General features: G+C 39.1%; 1 protein-coding gene across 7 annotated transcripts in view; it reads right to left on the reverse strand.

Annotated features, from left to right (window-relative positions):
* Positions 1 to 171: 171 nt before the first annotated feature.
* The window catches only part of XPO4 (exportin 4), a 125,194-nt gene continuing 106,606 nt past the window's right edge, over positions 172 to 18,759 (reverse strand). For 6 of the 7 annotated variants that reach the window (XM_055360120.2, XM_055360121.2, XM_055360122.2 and 3 more), the window contains 5 exons: positions 13,459 to 13,577; positions 11,482 to 11,613; positions 10,487 to 10,603; positions 9,970 to 10,062; positions 172 to 6,977 (listed from right to left, as the gene is read on the reverse strand). In XM_055360120.2, the coding sequence (XP_055216095.1) occupies positions 6,780 to 6,977; positions 9,970 to 10,062; positions 10,487 to 10,603; positions 11,482 to 11,613; positions 13,459 to 13,577 (659 nt within the window). In that variant the 3' untranslated portion in view covers positions 172 to 6,779. The remainder of the gene's footprint in view (positions 6,978 to 9,969; positions 10,063 to 10,486; positions 10,604 to 11,481; positions 11,614 to 13,458; positions 13,578 to 18,759) is intronic. The other variant, XM_055360123.2, reaches the window with a different exon arrangement.

Genomic DNA, 18,759 nt, shown 5'->3' on the forward strand with positions numbered 1-18,759 from the left:
GAGTTGATTCTCTCTTGCCACCATCTGGTGATGGCTTGCTTGCCTCTTCCACATGATGGAAGTCAAAGGGCAGCCTCCAGAAATGAAAGAAATAAGTTTCTGTTCTTCAGTCTCAGGTATTCTAATAGCACAGAGTAAGACAGTTGAATTAAATAGAACAGACTAAGATAGTTGACATAAATAGATCCATTTTCTCATTTTTTAAAAAAAAGATACAGTAAATAATATGGTGAAGTCTACCCCAATATCCCTAGGGTGGTTGTGGTTAGGGCTATAACGTAGTATCAATATGAAGATATTACAGCATGTATTTAAAAGCAATTGACTATTAGGTATCAGACTTAGTGTTATGATACATTTGTCTAATGAAATGAAATCTGTTTTCAGAAATAATCTTTAAATACAATGGAATTTATTGAGCATCTACTATTATATTTCATCCATCACTTTTAAATTTTTTCTTTGGGAGGAACACTTATAAACTCATGATATGGATAACAGACCTGTGGAAATTAATGTAAGCCCTAAGTAGCTTAGTTAGACATTGAATCTAGGTCTGCCTCTACCCTGCAGTCTACCAGTTCAAGTAGCTTTACCAGGTCAGTCCTTAGAAATAACCATAACATCCAGGGCAGTGCAGTTATAAACAGGTGTACAAATAAGAAGTTCCACTACTCAAGACATCTTGGGCTTTCTTAAAGGTGTATTTGAAGCCTAAGATTAGGCAGAAATGAACATTATCAAAACAAGAACAAAACTGCTCACTACTGTGGGAATAAAAATGTTTAGCAGATCCTATTTACTTTTGTTCATTCATCATCTCTGGGAAACATCAATGACTTACCTCAGTTCACTCTCATGCTATATATTAAAAATAATTTACAGGGACAGTCAGTAGGAGGTTGAATTATATGCCAGACTGAGACAGGATGCTGCTGGGGGTGCTGTATGGAATTTCCCAGCAAAAGATTCTTTCATTAGTTTCACCAAATATACCATTTCCACTGAGTTTTAGAAGAAAGTCAAACTGAACTGCCATTTGAGATTACATAGAATGCACAAGACCCAATCTGAGACCCTATGTTTAAAAAAACAAAACTGTTTTATAATCTAATCAGCCTGTCAAAGGCATCACTCATAAGCAACCAAATTGTATTTTTGGAGAGCACCATTAAAGATGTCTTTTAAAAAACAGTTATAGATTTTTATATATTTGGGACCCTTGAAATCATCTGTGGGTCTCAAATGACAGATGATTAGCCTGTGTGTATGGCCCCACACTTGAATGAAAGAAACAAAAATTCAAAATACACTCTAATTGGTTTTCTTAAACAACTTTTCTTTATCCACCTTTGGAGTGGAATAAATCTCAATATAAGCTAAATAACAACATTACAAATCAAAGAATATTCAAAGCAAATTCAGGTTAAAAATGAACATTTTAAAAATGCATTTTCTTTAAAAATTAACTTTTCACTTCATATGTTTACAAGATGTAACACTGGGCAAAGGGTGGATCTATCTAGCACACAGTAAGATGGTAATTCACCACTTTCCCTGAAAGGCCAAAAAGAATGACTTGCTAAAAGTATTTACTAAATATGCACCAAAGATAATGACTTAACCAGTAACTGTGAAACTGTTTCTAAGACTGTGGGCTGAGATAAATATTATAAAATATAGACAAAATTTTTATATTTCTAATACTGGATATTCTGTGAGTACCACGGGTTCTCCCAGAAGGTAATGCAAATCTTGATTTTTATCTGTGCAGATGTCTTCATTTTTTTAAATTTAAAATTATTTTAGGACCGTGTAATGTCCCCAGTGTCAATCTTCCTATAATGTTAAACAAACTAGCACCATTTCAATGCGTTTCATAAGAGAGTCTAGCTAAATACCCATGAACAAATCACACATGGTCAAAACAAAAATGTAATAAAAATATTTAGTGAAAAGACACATTTTAACTCCCATTTATGAATTTTAAAAATACAAATAAAATTTTATCAACCTGATATTCAGCCTATAACTGGCTCAATACATAGCCTTATTTCCTAAAATCATATTGCAGCATCTTCTGAAAAACTAAATGCAATTTTATACCTTCATTAGTTATGTTAATAGAGGTAAATATTTAAACAGTACACTCATCCCTGGGTCTTTAAATAAAACTGAAAAGTCTTAGTGTAAGTTTAAAATTTTAATATTTATAAATTTAAAAAATTTTACACGTGCTGACTGGTAGCAGTGCTAACATTTTTGTGACCATTAAACCACAAACTCACTGCATAGAGCTTCTTTCTTTGTACAGATAATCAAATCACAATACCAACATTTGCAATTTGTAATAATTTTATGTGGTAAAAGACACCACACCAGGAAGCCTGGGCTCAGAAAACACTTGAGGTCAGATCCCTAGTAGGTACATAGTGCAGATGCAGTATAGAATTTCAGGCTAGGAAAATTAGCTACTAGTATGTATCTGACAGTTCCTAATAGCTAAGAGGCCTAAGAATGCAGACGGGGGAAAAAAAAACCAAAACCAAAAAAAAGACACCCCTCCAATTGCTGGGAGGGCCTGGGAATAGGTGAAGATCAAACCACAGTGGGAGAGGAGGGTAAAGATGTGAGCTTCAAGCGGGTAATGGGCAAGTCACACCTCCCACTTCCTAGGAGGGAATCGCCACAGCCGACTTCAGCATTCTCGTCTTTACTAAGACTTACCCATAGATAACTACAGCAGGAAACCGATTTCTTCATTCATTCTCTTTAAAAAGAATGAATGCCCAGTATTAAACTTCTATTTTTATTTGAACCAAACATATTCTTTGGTTAACTATGTCATGGGTTCTCACTATAATCAACCAAGCATACTTCATATATTTTATATCTAAATGAAAATATGCTTAAAATTCAACTGGAACTATGGCATTTCACATCAATTTGAGCTCAGCAATATGCCTAATTTGGACATTTTAATTTCAGAAAACCAATTTTTAAAAATTCTTAAATGCAGTGTTTTCAGAACATAGTTACCAAGTCAGAGAATAACCACTTATATTTTAAAAAGATTAAAACATTATTATATCCTCAAATCAACAACGTTGTTTTGTGGGAAAACTTACAGAAAATTATAATGTTAAACCTCATAGCCAAATCAGTTCCTTATTCTCTGGTTTTAGAAAACACAAACAAACCTTAAGAAGTACCGAGGTTCCTTCTGACTTAAAAGGTTAATGTTTTATTCAGGAACCAATAACAATAATTCCTCATCAAAGACAGCTAACTTAGTAAGGTCAATTGACAACCACCTCTAACAACAGAGGTGGCAAACAGATAAAAATTGTAACAGAGAAAAATATTATTTCAGGGTTCAGAATGATGTTGAATACTAGGAGACTCAAACTTGTAATCCTTGAAACTGACAGCTAGTTCCCTTCAATACTTTAGGGGTTCATAGAAGTATTAACAGAAATGGGAAACATGGTGATATTACAACTATAAAGACTTGACATTTTTGTTAAAAGAGAAAGTTCAAAGACAGTTAAGGGGAGTGTTAAATAATGCTGACTGGGGGGAAATGATATAGATACTTGCTTTTCAAATGAAAATCATGGACAAGTGGTAGTAACCATCCCATCTGAACAGAGTAATGTAATATAATTAGATACACAGTTTACAATGAAATAAGACTAAATTCTTAAAATTAGTTTGAAAAAAATCTGCAGTTTGTTTACATTAAAAGTCATACTTTACACCAGACAAAAACTCAATGCAGTGATGTTAACATGCTACTGTCTTCTAACAGAGATGGCCACCCTGAAAGACCCAAATAATGGTGCTGGAAAGGACACTGTCAGATACTGTCAGGTAGTTTTGCTACTGAGGCAGCCACTCATCCAGCACAAGGACTATAAAAGCAAATCAATCCTTTTAACAGAACAAGAACAGTTACAGGTGCTACTACATTAACAGACTGTGAAAGTACAAAGTCTTTAGTGATTGTGCCTTGGGAAATAAATGGGTCAAGGAAAATAAAATGAGAAACAAACAAACGATGTATGGAAAACTAGAGGTTAAAGGATACTATATGAACAACAGAAATTTTATAAAACAAAAATCTGAAAATGAAATACTTGACAGTGTCCCTTTGACATATATAAAAGAGGGCACAAATAATGTTTTTGTTTTAAAAAATGTTTTAACAACAGTTTTAATAGAAAAAAAAATCAACTGACTTGAATTAAGCCAGTGTTCTTGACACCCACTGGGCCAAGAGCATTAAAACAAAACAAGACAGGAGAAGTTAATAAACACAGCTAAAGACAAAATTGGACAAAATAAAACAAAAGAAAACACAAAGTGAATAAGCATCCAATCAGGCAAACATGGACACAACCACTCTGAAAAGGTCTAGCCGTTGCAACTCAGTGGCATCCCCATCGCCTAAAAAATGGTAGTGGCTTCTCCCCACCCCAGTGAGCTAATATTCAACATTCTGCTGATCGTATAAGTATTATTTGGTCCAATCTGAAGAAGATCTTTTTAAACTAAAACTAGTCTAATGAAATTACACCTCAGGAATATGGAGGTGAAATTTTCTATTTTCAGTATTGTAATAGGATCTGGGCAAATTTTGCAAATATGTTGCCATCTGGATAAAAGTTATTAAATATAGATGCCTTTTTACTTACCAAGGCATTCCTTTCCCACTCATCTTTAGTTTTAATAACTTGATTATAGTTTTGTCATGGCGCGTGGACCTGTCCAGTCAATTGTGTGTTTCAGTGCCCTTTGGTAAAGAGACTGTACTTAGCACACACACAGATACACATAATTCGCAACAGCTGAGAAAGCTTGAGGGATCTGGGAAACACAAAACACCAAGAACAATGCAAAACAAATAGATCACTGCTGCATATCACTTCAAGTTTTTTAAGGGGGAAAAAAACACCTAAAAATAAATGCATCAAAGTATTTTTTAAAATACAGAAACGTGTACTTCTGGATGACTGATATTAATTTCCTTCCTAGCAGTCTTTTCAAGATGTTTTTGCTTCCCCTTAATTGTGACTCAAAGCTAATCAAATTGAGAGAAATGTAAGTTATGGCCCAAGGCCCTGCATTCACATCTACCTAACATCACATGCACAGGCTGGATGTAATTCAGATGCTCCAGTTTTGTAACTGTTAATAACACAGAATTATACAAAGTTTTGCACAGCATCACATGTAATGACACATATGCTATATGCAATCAGGTAGAAAAACCGTATTTGCAGAATGGTTTAATAGATAGGTGTCAGGAACATGGTGGAAGCAGAGTTTCATGAGTGCACCTGTGCCAGAGTCCTCTACCTGTCACTGTGCTGTGAAAGTACTGCAATGAGTGGAGTTTCATATGCCTGCTGTGTATAAATTAGCTTTTATTTCCACATTGTAAGCTGGCACACTGAATTAGGGGAGCATGGCAGCTGTATAAAAATCCTGATTAAAAGATCAAACTAGAGGATCTAAAGTGAATTTTTAATCTCTGAAATTAAATTCACTGGCTCCCATGACTGGATAAGAATTATTGCCCCTAATGCCCCAACGTGCAATAGTCTGTGTGAATCAGTAATTCACATCCTTTAAAATAATTATTGCTTAAGCAAGCCATTTAGAGTAGATATGGGCTATGTGGCTGGATAGAAACACACTCAAAAAGTTAGACTAGACGGAAACAAGCCTTTCATTTCACTGATAAACCTACATAAATACACGATCGAAAGGGGCAACAGGTTCATAGCAGCTAACACCCTAAACCAACTCTGAAGCATCAAGACGTGGTTTCTTACTAAAACAAATCAGCTGTTTTTGTATTTTCCTCTTAAAATTAAGGCAATGAAATGGCTACAGTTCCTAAGGTTATTTTTATGGAACAAAAATATACATGTATTTTCCTCCTCAAGTTCAGGCATCAGAGTATGATTAGTGACTTGTATTACATAAAACCTGCAGCACTGGGTTGATGTAAGAGAGAGAGAGAGAAAAGAAAGAAAGAGAGAGACAGAAAGCAAGAAAAGCAAGAAAGCAAGCAAGCAAGAAAGCAAGCTAAGAAAAAGCCAACAAACCCCTGGTGATGTTTCCCCTTCCTGCTGAATTATAAACCCAATCATCAAAGGGAGGAAAAGCTAGAAAGCACAAAACCTCTTATGAGTTTTCAATGTCTCTTTCATTGATTCAAAACTTTTGGGGTGATGAAAGGGAGAAGCTTATTAACATGAAGACTCCTGGGCCCAACAACCTGACATTCTGACTCTGAAGGTCTACAGTTGGGCCTAAGAATCTGCCTTTTCACCAGCTCCTCAAGTGATGCAGGCGATCTATGGAGATTTTGAGAAACACTGCCTAGCATATATCCATTTCATATTTAATGACAAAAATTCTAAACTTTGGCTAGCCACCTATGTTAAAAGGAAAAAAGGCACTGCATATGTATTTCGTGGTGCCCATATCTGTTTGCACATATATGGAATTTCATTTTGAAAATTTTAAATCACCATTCAAAATCTAAAAGACATATATATGACAGACTGTGGCTAACACTTAACAGCAGAAGCTGATGCCAAGTTGACCTCTCCTGTTTCACTGTATTACATACATATCAAAGTTTCAGGCTCTCCAAAATCCAAAATGGCCAAATGAACTGAGGAATAGGACAAGACTCAAGTCAACTTTCAGCAATTCAGTGCACTTTGCAGAAAGGATCTAAATTAAGCATAAAGTTCTGTTGTTTATTTTACACAAAGGAGACCACCAACATTTGCCATAAATTCTTCTAAACTCTTTAAGAAGGCCATCTTCTGCTTCCGATCCAGCGTAGGAGGAGTGCTGCTTGCAGTGAGCTTGTTGAAGGCATCTGCTAATCTCTGGTAAATAACTGGGTCTTGCTGACTTGACAGTAATGTTTCGACCAGTTCAGAATATTCAGCCTATTGAAGAGATAAAGTATACACAAGTATCCTCCTTAGAATATCATACAAGTAGATCTTATCAGTTACTGGACTGTGGGGTACTAAAAGGCAGGGACACATTTTAAGAGTTAACATTTAGAATAATTCAGCATTTAAGTACTACTGTTTGAAAACCTTTTATATGAATTAATTCATCTATCATTTACAACAATGCTTCGAGACAGGTACTGTTTCTATTCCCATTCCAGAGGTGAAGGTTTCGACACTCAGTGAGGTGAAGTGATATGGCCCAGATCAAGCAAGAGTCCACCAATCCAGCCCCAAGACCCATGTGATAATCAACTTTGTTGTGCTGCCTCTTCAAAGCACATTATTCCTATTTATGTTGCGTTTGACACATAATCTAAGTCTGCAATAGTTCCCCAGAGGTTAATAGAGATATCTGGTCCACCCAGTTCTGAGGACAGCAATGTGCACAAAGACAGGACAGGCAGGAGTCTTTTGGGAGGACGGGGCGGAGAAATATATTCCAGTGCCTTCTCCAAGTGGAGCAGGGCACTCTGAAAGCTCCAAACCAGCACTGTGCCCAGCAGCTCTTAGAGAAAGGGCAGGAAGACGACTTTAGTAAATATAGGAATATGGGAAATTTTCTATTTTTAATACTCTATTATAAAGCCTTGTAAAGGAAAGTGGAAGAAGGTGTGGGCTTAAGGGAAATTCAACCAGGACAGAGGTAAGCTCTCAAAAAAAGCTGGCCTGGCCAGGCATAGTGGCTCAGGCCTTTAATGCCAGCACTTTGGGAGGCTGAGGAGGGACGACTGTTTGAGCCCGGGAATTTGAGACCAGCCTAAGCAACACAGTGAGATCCCACCTCTACAAAAAATTTAAAAATTAGGCAGTTGTGGTGGTGCACAGCTGTAGTCCCAGCTACTTGGGAGGTTGAGATGGGAGATCACTTGAGCCCAAGAGGTTGAGGCTGCAGTGAGCCATGGTTGCTCCACTGCACTCCAGCCTGGGCAACAGAGTGAGATCCTGTCTCACTGCAACCTCTGTTTCCTGGGTTCAAGTGATCCTCCTACCTCAGCCTCCCAAGAGCCTGGGACTACAGGCATGCACCACCATCCCTGGCTAATTTTTGAATTTTTAGTAGGGACAGGATTCTGCAATGTTGAGCAGGCTGGTCTCAAGCTCCCAGCCTCAATCAATCCACCCACCTTGGTCTCCCAAAGTGCAAAAATTACAGGCATGAGCCACTGCACCTGGCATGCTGTAATTTTTCATTGGCTTCTTGGGATATCATGATAGACCAAAATGGTGAAACCAAATGTGAATTACATTTGGAAAAGAAGGATAAGGTGCAGCATCCCAATCCCCAACCATGGAGCCAGAGTGGCTCCCCTAATTGCCTTATCAAAGGGACAGTCCTGTTCACAGGGGACCAAGTATAATCTCCTATCATTTCCCTACTCATGAGAAATGGTAGAGGTGGCAAGGCATGGTGGCTCACACCTGTAATCCTAGGCACTTTGGGAGGCCGAGGCGAGTGGATTGCTTAAGTTCAGGAGTTCGATACAAGCCTGGGCAACATGGTGAAATTCCGTCTCTACAAAAAATAAGCCAGGTGTGGTGGTGCACACCTGTAGTCCCAGCTACTTGGGGAGCTGAGGCGGGAGGATCGCTTGAGGCCAGGAGGCTGAGGCTGGAGTTAGCAGTAATTGCACCACTGCACTCCAGCCTGGGTAATAAAGTGAGACCCTATCTCAGAAAAAAAAAAAAAAAGCGAGATAGTAGAGCCTCTGGGGCCAGGCAGCAGGTATCATACTGGCCATTCCTAAAACCTGCTCTTTCCTGCAGTGTGTAAAAGAGAGGGAGAGAGAGAAATAAAGGAAGAGAAGGAAGGAAGGAAGAAAGGAAAGGAGGAAGAGACAAGAGGGTGGAAGGGAACGGGGGAGGAAAGGAGGGAGGGAGGGAGAAAGAAAGAAAGAGAAGGAAGGGAGGGAGGGAGGAAGGAAGGAAGGAAAGAAAAGAAAAATGAAAGAAAAAGATAGAAAAAAGAAAAGAAAAAGAGAGAGAGGAAGGAAGGAAGGAAGGATCAGACAAGAAGACTACCTTGCTAGTAAGCAACAAGTAAGTCAAATGACAGAGAAAGGGCACAGATTTGAGAGCGGGTACCACCTGCAGGAAGTGGCAGCCTAGGGCAGAGAGCAAGAAATGAAGCCCCAGGGCACCTTCAGCTTAGGGCACAGATGTTACGGGAAGTCTAGAGAAAGGAGGTCTTTAAATAGTATGGAAGACCTCCTCTAAACCCTTTTTTAAAGATGGAAATAAAACGCCAAAGCTTCTTGGCCATGCTGGGAGGTATATATATATGTACCTTACATATATATATGTGTGTATATATATGTATGGGAGAGGAAAAGGGGAAACAGAGGTAGCAAACTGTTCAATACAGTCCTTTTCATAAATTTCACAGGCACCTATTCGATCAGAAGCGGGGAGACAGGTAAGCTAGCCTAACTCTTCTATTAACCCCATTATCAGTGATGCTTCAGAATCTTTAAAAGATCAACAAAATGAAATAATATACTGTTTTCTATAATATGCAATAAAATACTGTCTCCCATACTGTCTGAAGGCAGACTCTTCCTTGTCTGCCATCCTGTCTCCCTTACAAAACCATGAGTTCTTCACACACCCATTATGTATTCCTCATTCCTAGCACAGTTCTTTAAGGACAGACTTTGGGGCAGTGACCATTCATTGCAAAGGATGGTTCATAATGGTGGAGGACAAAAAATAAATGCTTTGAACTGACAAATAGCTGTCAGATAAACACAAACTGACATGTGAAAGCTAATAAAGAAGCTAAGAAATACTTCCTCACTGAAACAGAACTGAAGCACTGAGTCACAGATCCTATAAGGGGGGATTAATGACCCACCATGTATCTCAACAATCTCTTTGCAAAACAGAATGAGAAGAATCCCCTGAAAAGAGGCATGTCCAGTACCTGGTGCAAACACACCAACGTGTAGAAAGCTTCGCCAGCCGCAGTGGTCATCTCTGTGTTGTGCTTTTGCAAAACCAGCATATCAAAAACCAGCTGAAATTACATAAGACTTCTAAATAAAAACATAGGATGATCATATATCCTCCAGTCCCTCCCCAGTCCAAAAAAGAAAAAGAGAGGGTTGGTTGTTATTCTATTTATTAAATCAATCTGAAATTTTCCTTAATGTTAAAAAATAAAATACCTTACAGATATTGCTACTTGCTGTGGTATCTGAATAATCAACAATATCAAATTCCCTCAATGTTTACCACATCAATTTCCAAGAACACAAAAAATAGAGGATGAGAATGTGTCCATGAAGAGCTCATCTCCAGAAAAAAACAGTGAACAGGAAGTCATGGTTTCCTCGCCCCCGAAAGAACAGAAGCATTTCCTCATTTGAATGCAGAATTATGTGCACCGACCACACTTTTGAAAGTAGCTGATTTTCTGACCTACCGCACAGACATCTTACCTTAAGAAAGTGCCGTGTTGCTAGAAAAAGTGGTGAGTCTGTTTCTTGTGCTTTTGCACACTGTTCAGCTAACGGTGTCAAGGCCTCCAGGCAAAGCTGGCAAACCTCCGAACTCATTCTGATCATGAAGGTCAAAGAACAAACTAGATTGGATATATTCGATTTATAAAAGATAAAAAAATTATAGCTAGTATTAAATGGATGAGTGTTTCTAGAAATGAATACAGATACACAAGTAGACTCATGGGCAATATCTTCACTGAGTTATATAAGGAAAGAAGATTTACAGTGTTTTTCAGATTGCCTATAAGGTTTTTGGGTTTGAGCCTGGTGATGTATAGCTTGTTTCAGTTTACGATACATACAACTTTATTAAAAAGTCATATTATTCTCTACAATCAGAGCTAAGACCAGAGACCCAGCTCAGCATTACTAATGGGACCCTGATGAAGGGGTAACTCTGGAACCAGGGACTGAATGCCTCAGAGATCTGTGAAAGGAGGACAGGACGAGGCAAACTAACGAAAGAAACACAGAAATAGAGCAGTTACAGAGGTGACAGTTTTTTGTTTTTTTTTTTTTTGAGATGGAGTTTCACTCTTGTTGCCCAGGCTGGAGTGCAATGGCGCAATCTCGGCTCACTGCCACCTCCGCCTCCCGGGTTCAAGCGATACTCCTGCCTCAGCCTCCCGAGTAGCTGGGATCACAGGCACCCGCCACCACGCCCAGCTAATTTTTTGTACTTTTATTAGAGACAGGGTTTCACTGTGTTGGCCAGGCTGGTCTCGAACTCCTGACCTCAGGTGATCCACCTGCCTCGGCCTCCCAAAGTGCTGGAATTACAGGTGTGAGCCACCGTGCCTGGCCCAGGGTTTTTTAAGAAATAAAATTGAACCATAAAAGAAAAATGAAAAATGTAAACTTAAAAAACTTTTCTTTAAAGGAAGATCTTTTTCCCCAAGTAACAAGTAACAGTGATGTTCATTTAAAGGATATGATGTCATTCCTAATTCTAGGGAGTACATCAGACTTTTAAACAGATCCTCAGGAAGCTGTGGTATTTTTTCAGGAAAAATCTCACAGATAAATGTGATTAATTTGTAGTACTGATTACAAAGGGTTGGAAACTGAAAAAGAAATATTAAATTATTTGGATGCTCATTAGTATCCAATTTCTATTTTCATCAATGCAATAAAATAAAGTAACTGACAAGCTTCTAAATATAATGATTTCTTTAAAACATGTACAAGATATAGAAAACATGAAGACCAAATTAAATGTAAAAACAGGTACAAATAAAGGGCATATTTTAGTAACTACTATGAAACAAAGTAACAGACAGTCAAAACAATTATCTTCTAGATAGTTAATAAAATCTAAGGTCAATTCCAGATATTCTGTGTTTACCCAGAAAAAGTAAACAAGGCAGCCAGATTTAAAATTATTAAATAACTTAGGAGTAAAACCTTTTTGTAAATGTATTTCCATTCAAGCATGCTGAAAAAATTCAAGAAGGTTAATACAAATTGTTAAGACTATGCACAGAGCAGAGTATTCGGTCTTTACACTTCCAAAAACATTTTTCCAGTTGTACTATCCTAGAGAACTGAGGTAAAAGTAGGTAATCTGGTTTAACCACACTTAAGAAAAATACACACTTAAATGTTTAATGGCTTATTTGTTTAAACAAACCCTAAATGCAAATCAATATGGAGAGTTGACTAAACTTCCTCATCCTGCTGGCTGGCTGCTGTGTGAATGCCATGGGTCATCAACATTGTTTCCGATAGTTAGAGACGCTCTCAAGGAGGGGGAAGCACACGGTTAGATCCTGCTATGCTGGCAATCAAACAGGACTCATTCTTCTCGTATGTACTCACTTTCTGGACACTTCTCAGCCTCTACTTTTTCTTTTTTTTTTTGAGACAGAGTCTTGCTCTGTCACCTAGGCTGGAGTGCAGTGGCACAATCTTGGCTCACTGCAGGCTCCGCCTCCCGGGTTCACGCCATTCTCCTGCCTCAGCCTCCTGAGTAGCTGGGACTACAGGCGCCCACGACCTCACCCGGCTTTTTTTTTTTTTTTTTTTTTTGTATTTTTAGTAGAGGCGGGGTTTCACCGTGTTAGCCAGGATGGTCTCGATCTCCTGACCTCGTGATCCACCCACCTCGGCCTCCAAAAGTGCTGGGATTACAAGCGTGAGCCACTGCGCCCGGCCCAGCCTCTACTATCTTACTTCCTCCTACTCCTTGTCTTTATCTCGTGTGTGTGTGCACACGCATGCATGCACGCACATGTGCACATACACACACAAACTCCTCCTTTCCTTTCCACCCATGTCCTCATCCCCACCCTTATCCTGCTATGACAACTCATGACAAGAGACCTCCCTCTGTGGTACTTACGGATGGTAGAAAAAAGTTGCCTCACCGCCACCACACCCTCAATATTAACTGACAAAACCAAGGCATAATGTAGTCAGAATGCGCAAAAACTTTAAAACAGCATCAGTCTTGGAAGCACACCATCCCATTTTTACATGGTGCCCCTTGGAAAATGCCTTCCTTTGCTCAATCCCTTAACTTGAGAATGATGTTCAGAAAGTATCAGAGGAAAACATTGAAACTTTTAACTTACTTTATTCCCTTAGTGACAAATTATAAGGTAATCAAAACTGCTAACAGAATGTACTTTCTAAAAGGACAGGCTTCTTTCTGTAGCACTCCCTGACAAAACGAGTCACTAATGTATGGGTGCCTGCAGGACTTTGGGGCAGAAACAGAGACTAAGTAAGGGCCCATGTTACTGAGAAGCATGCACAAGTAACCGTTAATGAAAATACAAAAATTGTATCTTCATGTGCACTTTAGCAGATACAACTACTAAATTAAATCACAGATATATTCTTGTCTAAAGTATCTTTGAACTTCAGTTACACATAGTGGTATGTTCCCGTTCAATTTCATTAATTACCTTCAAGAGATCCTGTGACATCAAGGGCAGAATTAGGTTTACTCCGTACAACACAACATCCGCTGCTGACACAGATCTGTTTGCTGCTTGACCTGGCTCATGTCCTCTAAACACTTCATCTATTAAAATAAAAGGATGCAGGCTTATGGTGGTAACATCAATAAATCTTCCAAGTGTGTATTCTACCCTTATGAAAATAAACTCACCCCTAGAGGCTAAATAAATCAATGAGTGAATAATAAAGAATCTGACCTCGTCCTGCCTGGTCTCTGGCGAGGGGATGGAGGAGACAGCACATCCAGGGGTGAAAAAAAGATCTGAGACCCCAGCCCTGTGTCATCCTTTTGAGTTTTATTAGGGGATATGAGTACTTGATACAGAAGTATTGGGGAGGTTAAGAGCAGGAGACAGTCTAGAAATAAAACTAATGCTTAATCAATGTTTTGAAATATAAAATCTACTGGCATACTAGCCATAATGAGTTAAACAATTTCTATAGAAATATCCATTTGATTTCAAGTGTGTATAATATTTCTAAGCTTAAAAGGAATGCGGGAAATACAGAAATTAAAATGTTACATAAAAAAGAAAGTAGTTTAAAAAAGAACAACCAATATGACAAAGGGTTATCATTCTTAATACATATGAATTATATATATATAAATTAATGAGAATACTAAGACCTAAACAGATAAATTAACATCTCTAAACAAACATTTATCAAAGTCTGACTCTAAAGGAAAACAGTCCATTCCAACTATTAATCAAGCAATACAAATTTTAAAAAGATACTACTTCTGATTCATTACATTAAAAATAATTTGTAAAAATGATAACATTTCATTGCCAGTAAGGATGAAATGTGGTTAACCTCAAAAGCAATATATTAAGACCATTTTGAGAATTCTATCTATTAAGGATATAATCAGAAATTCAGACAGCCTTGTCCACAGAAATGATCACTGCATCACCATTTATAAGAGGAAAAAGGTAAACATTCCAGATGTCCAATATTAGGAAACAGGCTAAATTCCAAAATGTGGAATGCCACATAACCATTAAAAATATCATCACAGATTCTAATGACAAGGGAAAGGTTAACACTACATTAAACAAAACGACAGAATATAAAATTGAATTTAGTTCGCAGCTTGCCAGGAGTAAAAGCAAAATAAAAACAAACTTGTATTTAGAGCACGATCACAAAGAAAATTGGACAAAAATAACACAAACAGAAATTCCTAAAATGCAATGTATAGTTGACTCTGGATGGTGTCCAAAAGTAAGCATGATTTTTCTGTCTCTATATTTACAATTTTTTTCTATTAAGGGCATATTTCTTATAACAACAACAAAAAGATCAAATGAGGGATATGTGTCTACTTAAAATCCACTTCTTAAGCCTAATGCTGAACTTCTCCCCTGGAATCTTTGTTCTGGTTGGAAGAATCTCCTGTGTTAAAGCAGGAGTCACCAAATGTTCCCTGCACATCATACTGGTAAGCCTGGATTCTACCCAAGGAACCCCAGCCTGCTCTGGAGCAGAAAGCTGGTACTAGAGCTTGACTCCCTGCTCCAGGTATCTGCCAAGAAGACACGTCTCTCAGAGCCTGCAAAGGCTGACCCATCATGGGCTCCAAGAGGGCTCAGTCTCTAACCATGTGCTCTGCTAAGGAGTCAAGAAAGCAGGTCGGATACCACGTTAAAGAATGTCAAGGCCAGGCGCAGTAATCCCAGCACTTCGGGAGGCTGAGGTGGGCAGATCCCCTGAGGCCAGGAGTCCGAGACCAGCCCGGCCAACATGGCAAAACCCCATCTCTACTAAAAATACAAAAAATTAGCCAGGCCTGGGCTGGGCACGGTGGCTCACTCCTGTAATCTCAGCACTCTGGGAGGCTGAGACAGGCGGATCACGAGGTCAGGAGTTTAAGACCAGCCTGGCCAACATAGTGAAACACAGTATCTGCTAAAAAAGGCGGGCACCTATAGTCCCAGGTACTTAGGAGGCTGAGGGAGGAGAATCACTTGAACCGAGGAGGCAGAGGTTGCAGTGAGCCAAGATGGCGCCACCGCAGTCCAGCCTGGGTGACAGAGCAAGATGCTGTCTCAAAAACAAACAAACAAATAAACAAACAAATTAACCAGGCCTGGTGGCGGGTTCCTATAATCCCAGCTACTCGTAAGGCTGAGGTGGAGGCTGCTGTGAGCCAAGATCGCGCCATTGCACTCCAGCCTGGGCAACAAAAGTAAAACTCTGTCTCATAAAAAAAAAAAAAAAGTCAGATGCCAGTTTCCAGTTATGCTTTTATTATTTATTAATTATTATTAATATTTTTTGAGCTGGAGTTCCACTCTTGTTGCCCAGGCTGGAGTGCAATGGCACGATCTCAGCTCACTGCAACCTCCTCTCTTGCCAGGTTCAAGCGATTCTCCTGCCTCAGCTTCCTGAGTAGCTGGGATTACAGGCATGCACCACCATGCCCGGCTAATTTTTTTGTATTTTTAGTAGAGACGGGGTTTCTCCATGTTGGCCTGGCTAGTCTCAAACTCTTGACCTTAGGTGATCCACCCGCCTCAGCCTCCCAAAGTGCTGGGATTACAGGCGTGAGCCACCACACCCGGCGCAGTTATGCTTTTAATATCTCACCTAGTCCATTAACTTTGTTTTACAATATTTAGAATATTTTATATTTTGTTTCAGCTATTATCTTTATTTTTAAATAAAATATTTTCTTCCTTTTTACCATCCATTTGCCTGATGTGCCAAAGATGTTTCCTTATAATTTTCTACTTTGCCTTCATTTTTGTTTCTTCTGAATTTCAACCCTACATACTCGTTTTATTCTTTTTACCCCTATTTTGTTCTGTCTAGCCTGAGCATTATAGCATCAATTTCTTTTCTTAACCTTATTATGACTTTAATCTTTTCGCTGCTTTTATTTTGAAAATCTCTCCTTCAAATGCTTAGCTTTATTGTTTGCTCTACAATTTGTTCTTAGAATGGCAGATGGGAGGAAGTGCAGCTGCACCATAAACCTGGGAGATTGTCTTCAAACACCTTAATAGCCCCCCTGCCCTTTCTTATTGATTGATTGATTGAGACAGAGTCTTGCTCTGTCACTTAGGCTGGAGTGCCGTAGCACAATCTCGGCTCACTGCAAGCTCCGCCTCCCTGGTTCACGCCATTCTCCTGCCTCAGCCTCCAGAGTAGCTGGGACTACAGGGGCCCACCACCACCACGCCTGGCTAATTTTTTATCCCCTGCCCTTTCAATGTAAATGATCTGAAACATTTCACCCTTAACCAAAGAAGACTCCCAGGTGAAAAAATATTCCAAAAATATTAATGGCTATCCCTTATTGTTGGTACAAGTCCTACTGGGTCCAGGGCAAGTCATACAGAAATTATGTTACTCAAAGAAAAACTCAGGAAGGCTGTGCTGGGGGAGGATCCTCCATCTAGAGTCCAGTAAGGAAGCAGAGAGGCAGTTCTGATTTCCTAAAGGGGCCTTCAAGGTAGGAAGAAGATGGAAGATTCTAAAAACTGGCCACAGCTCCACAATCGTTTCTCTAAATGTTTACTTCTATTATAATCCTTCCTTTTTTGATAGGATTATAGAATATTCTAGAAATGTGGACTGTCCCTTCTCCTTTTTCTTATTAACGCTGGCCAGTGCTGGGATCTACTGTAGTACTTAAGTAGGTAGGAAACACGATGGCATCACTATTTTAGGAAAATTATTCTGAAAATAAGACAAATCTGGTAGTATGTCAGAAACAACTAGGAAACTTAGTCAAAATATAGATTTCTAGAGTTAGTAGGTCTGAGATGGGGCCTGAATGGGGGCATAGAATAAGAATCTAAGAAAATGATGATACTATTTCTAGAAATGAAAAAATTGAAACAATGAGCTGATTTATGATACACAGGGTAATCATGATAGTAAATCATCTAAACATATACATGTTTTAGCTCTGGGTCCTAACATTTAGTTACAGATTCCTCTGGGGACAAGATTCTTAACCTGGGGTCCTGACACACCTGGAAAATGTATAGAAGAGTTTCCAAGAGTCCATGAACCAACTAATACTGTATTAGTAAGAGGTTAAGAATGCTGGGCACAGTGGCTCACACCTGTAATCCCAGCACTTTGGGAGGTTAAGGTGGGAGAATAGTTTAAGCCTGAGGTTGAGGCTGCACAGAGCTGTGACCATGTGACTGCACTCTAGCCTGGATGACAGAGGGAGACCCTGCCTCTCAAACAACGACAAGGAAAGAAAGAAAAAGTTAAGAACTCCTGGATTAAGCAGAACTGACCTGAAGAAAGTTAGAAAACTTGGGTGAAAGGCTGGGCCTAAAAACAGACTAGAAAGAATTCACTGAGGAAAAGTGAATTTGTACAGTGCTTTTCAGACTATCTCACCTTGGTACCCCTAGTTAACTGCAAAAAAAATAAAGAGTAAACCTTCTACACTGTGAAGCTGATGGTACCTAGCTCGGGGCAGATATTGGAAAAACCATGGCCCAAGAATAAAAAAAAAAAAAAAAAAAGACATGGTCCAGTGAATAAGGAATACGAAAAAATTAAGGAAACAGAACAATCTCAAGGATTGGGATAAATAAGTCAAGTGGATATTATAGCACCCAACTTAGAAAGAGAATCTTACAAGGAAGAAGCCAAAAATGTCCACTACCACACATGTCTGCACAACATATAATAGGAGAGGCTAGATATGATTCATTTTTCTGTCATGAAACAGGATCCACTTTGTTTGAAGGCAAGGTTGGCAGTGAGATAGGAGGGGAGTGAACTCTACAGCACTGAAAACTATACACATATATGAGGTTTAAATTACTGATCAGGTTCTTGCCTGTAACAGCAACTATCTTTTACCTACTGATTGTCAGACACAATGCTAGGCACCAAAGACACTTTACAGCTGATCCTTCAAACACACTGAAAGGTATTTATTATCATACCCATTTGACCAGCTAGTAAAGACACAGGTAGGCTAATCAACTCCCCTCACATCATACTGTAGGTGAGACACTAGGCTAGGTCTTCAAAGTGTGGGCTGTTAACTCCAGAGAGAGTGCTTCCTACACCAACAGGGCTTTCCAAGCCACACTCTGGAAAGTGCTAGGGTTTCTGGGGTGGCCACCGTGGGGAACATGGAGAAGTGATTAGTCAGGAAGTGTAACTCTGAAGAGACTGGCATCTGGAGTCACAGGCTGGGATTTGAATCCCAGTCCTGGCTAAGTATCTGTGGCCAAGCGACTTAAGCTCTCTGTGCTTCTGTT

The sequence above is a fragment of the Gorilla gorilla genome, chromosome 14 (assembly GCF_029281585.2).
Source record: "Gorilla gorilla gorilla isolate KB3781 chromosome 14, NHGRI_mGorGor1-v2.1_pri, whole genome shotgun sequence".
Lineage (NCBI taxonomy): Eukaryota > Metazoa > Chordata > Mammalia > Primates > Hominidae > Gorilla > Gorilla gorilla.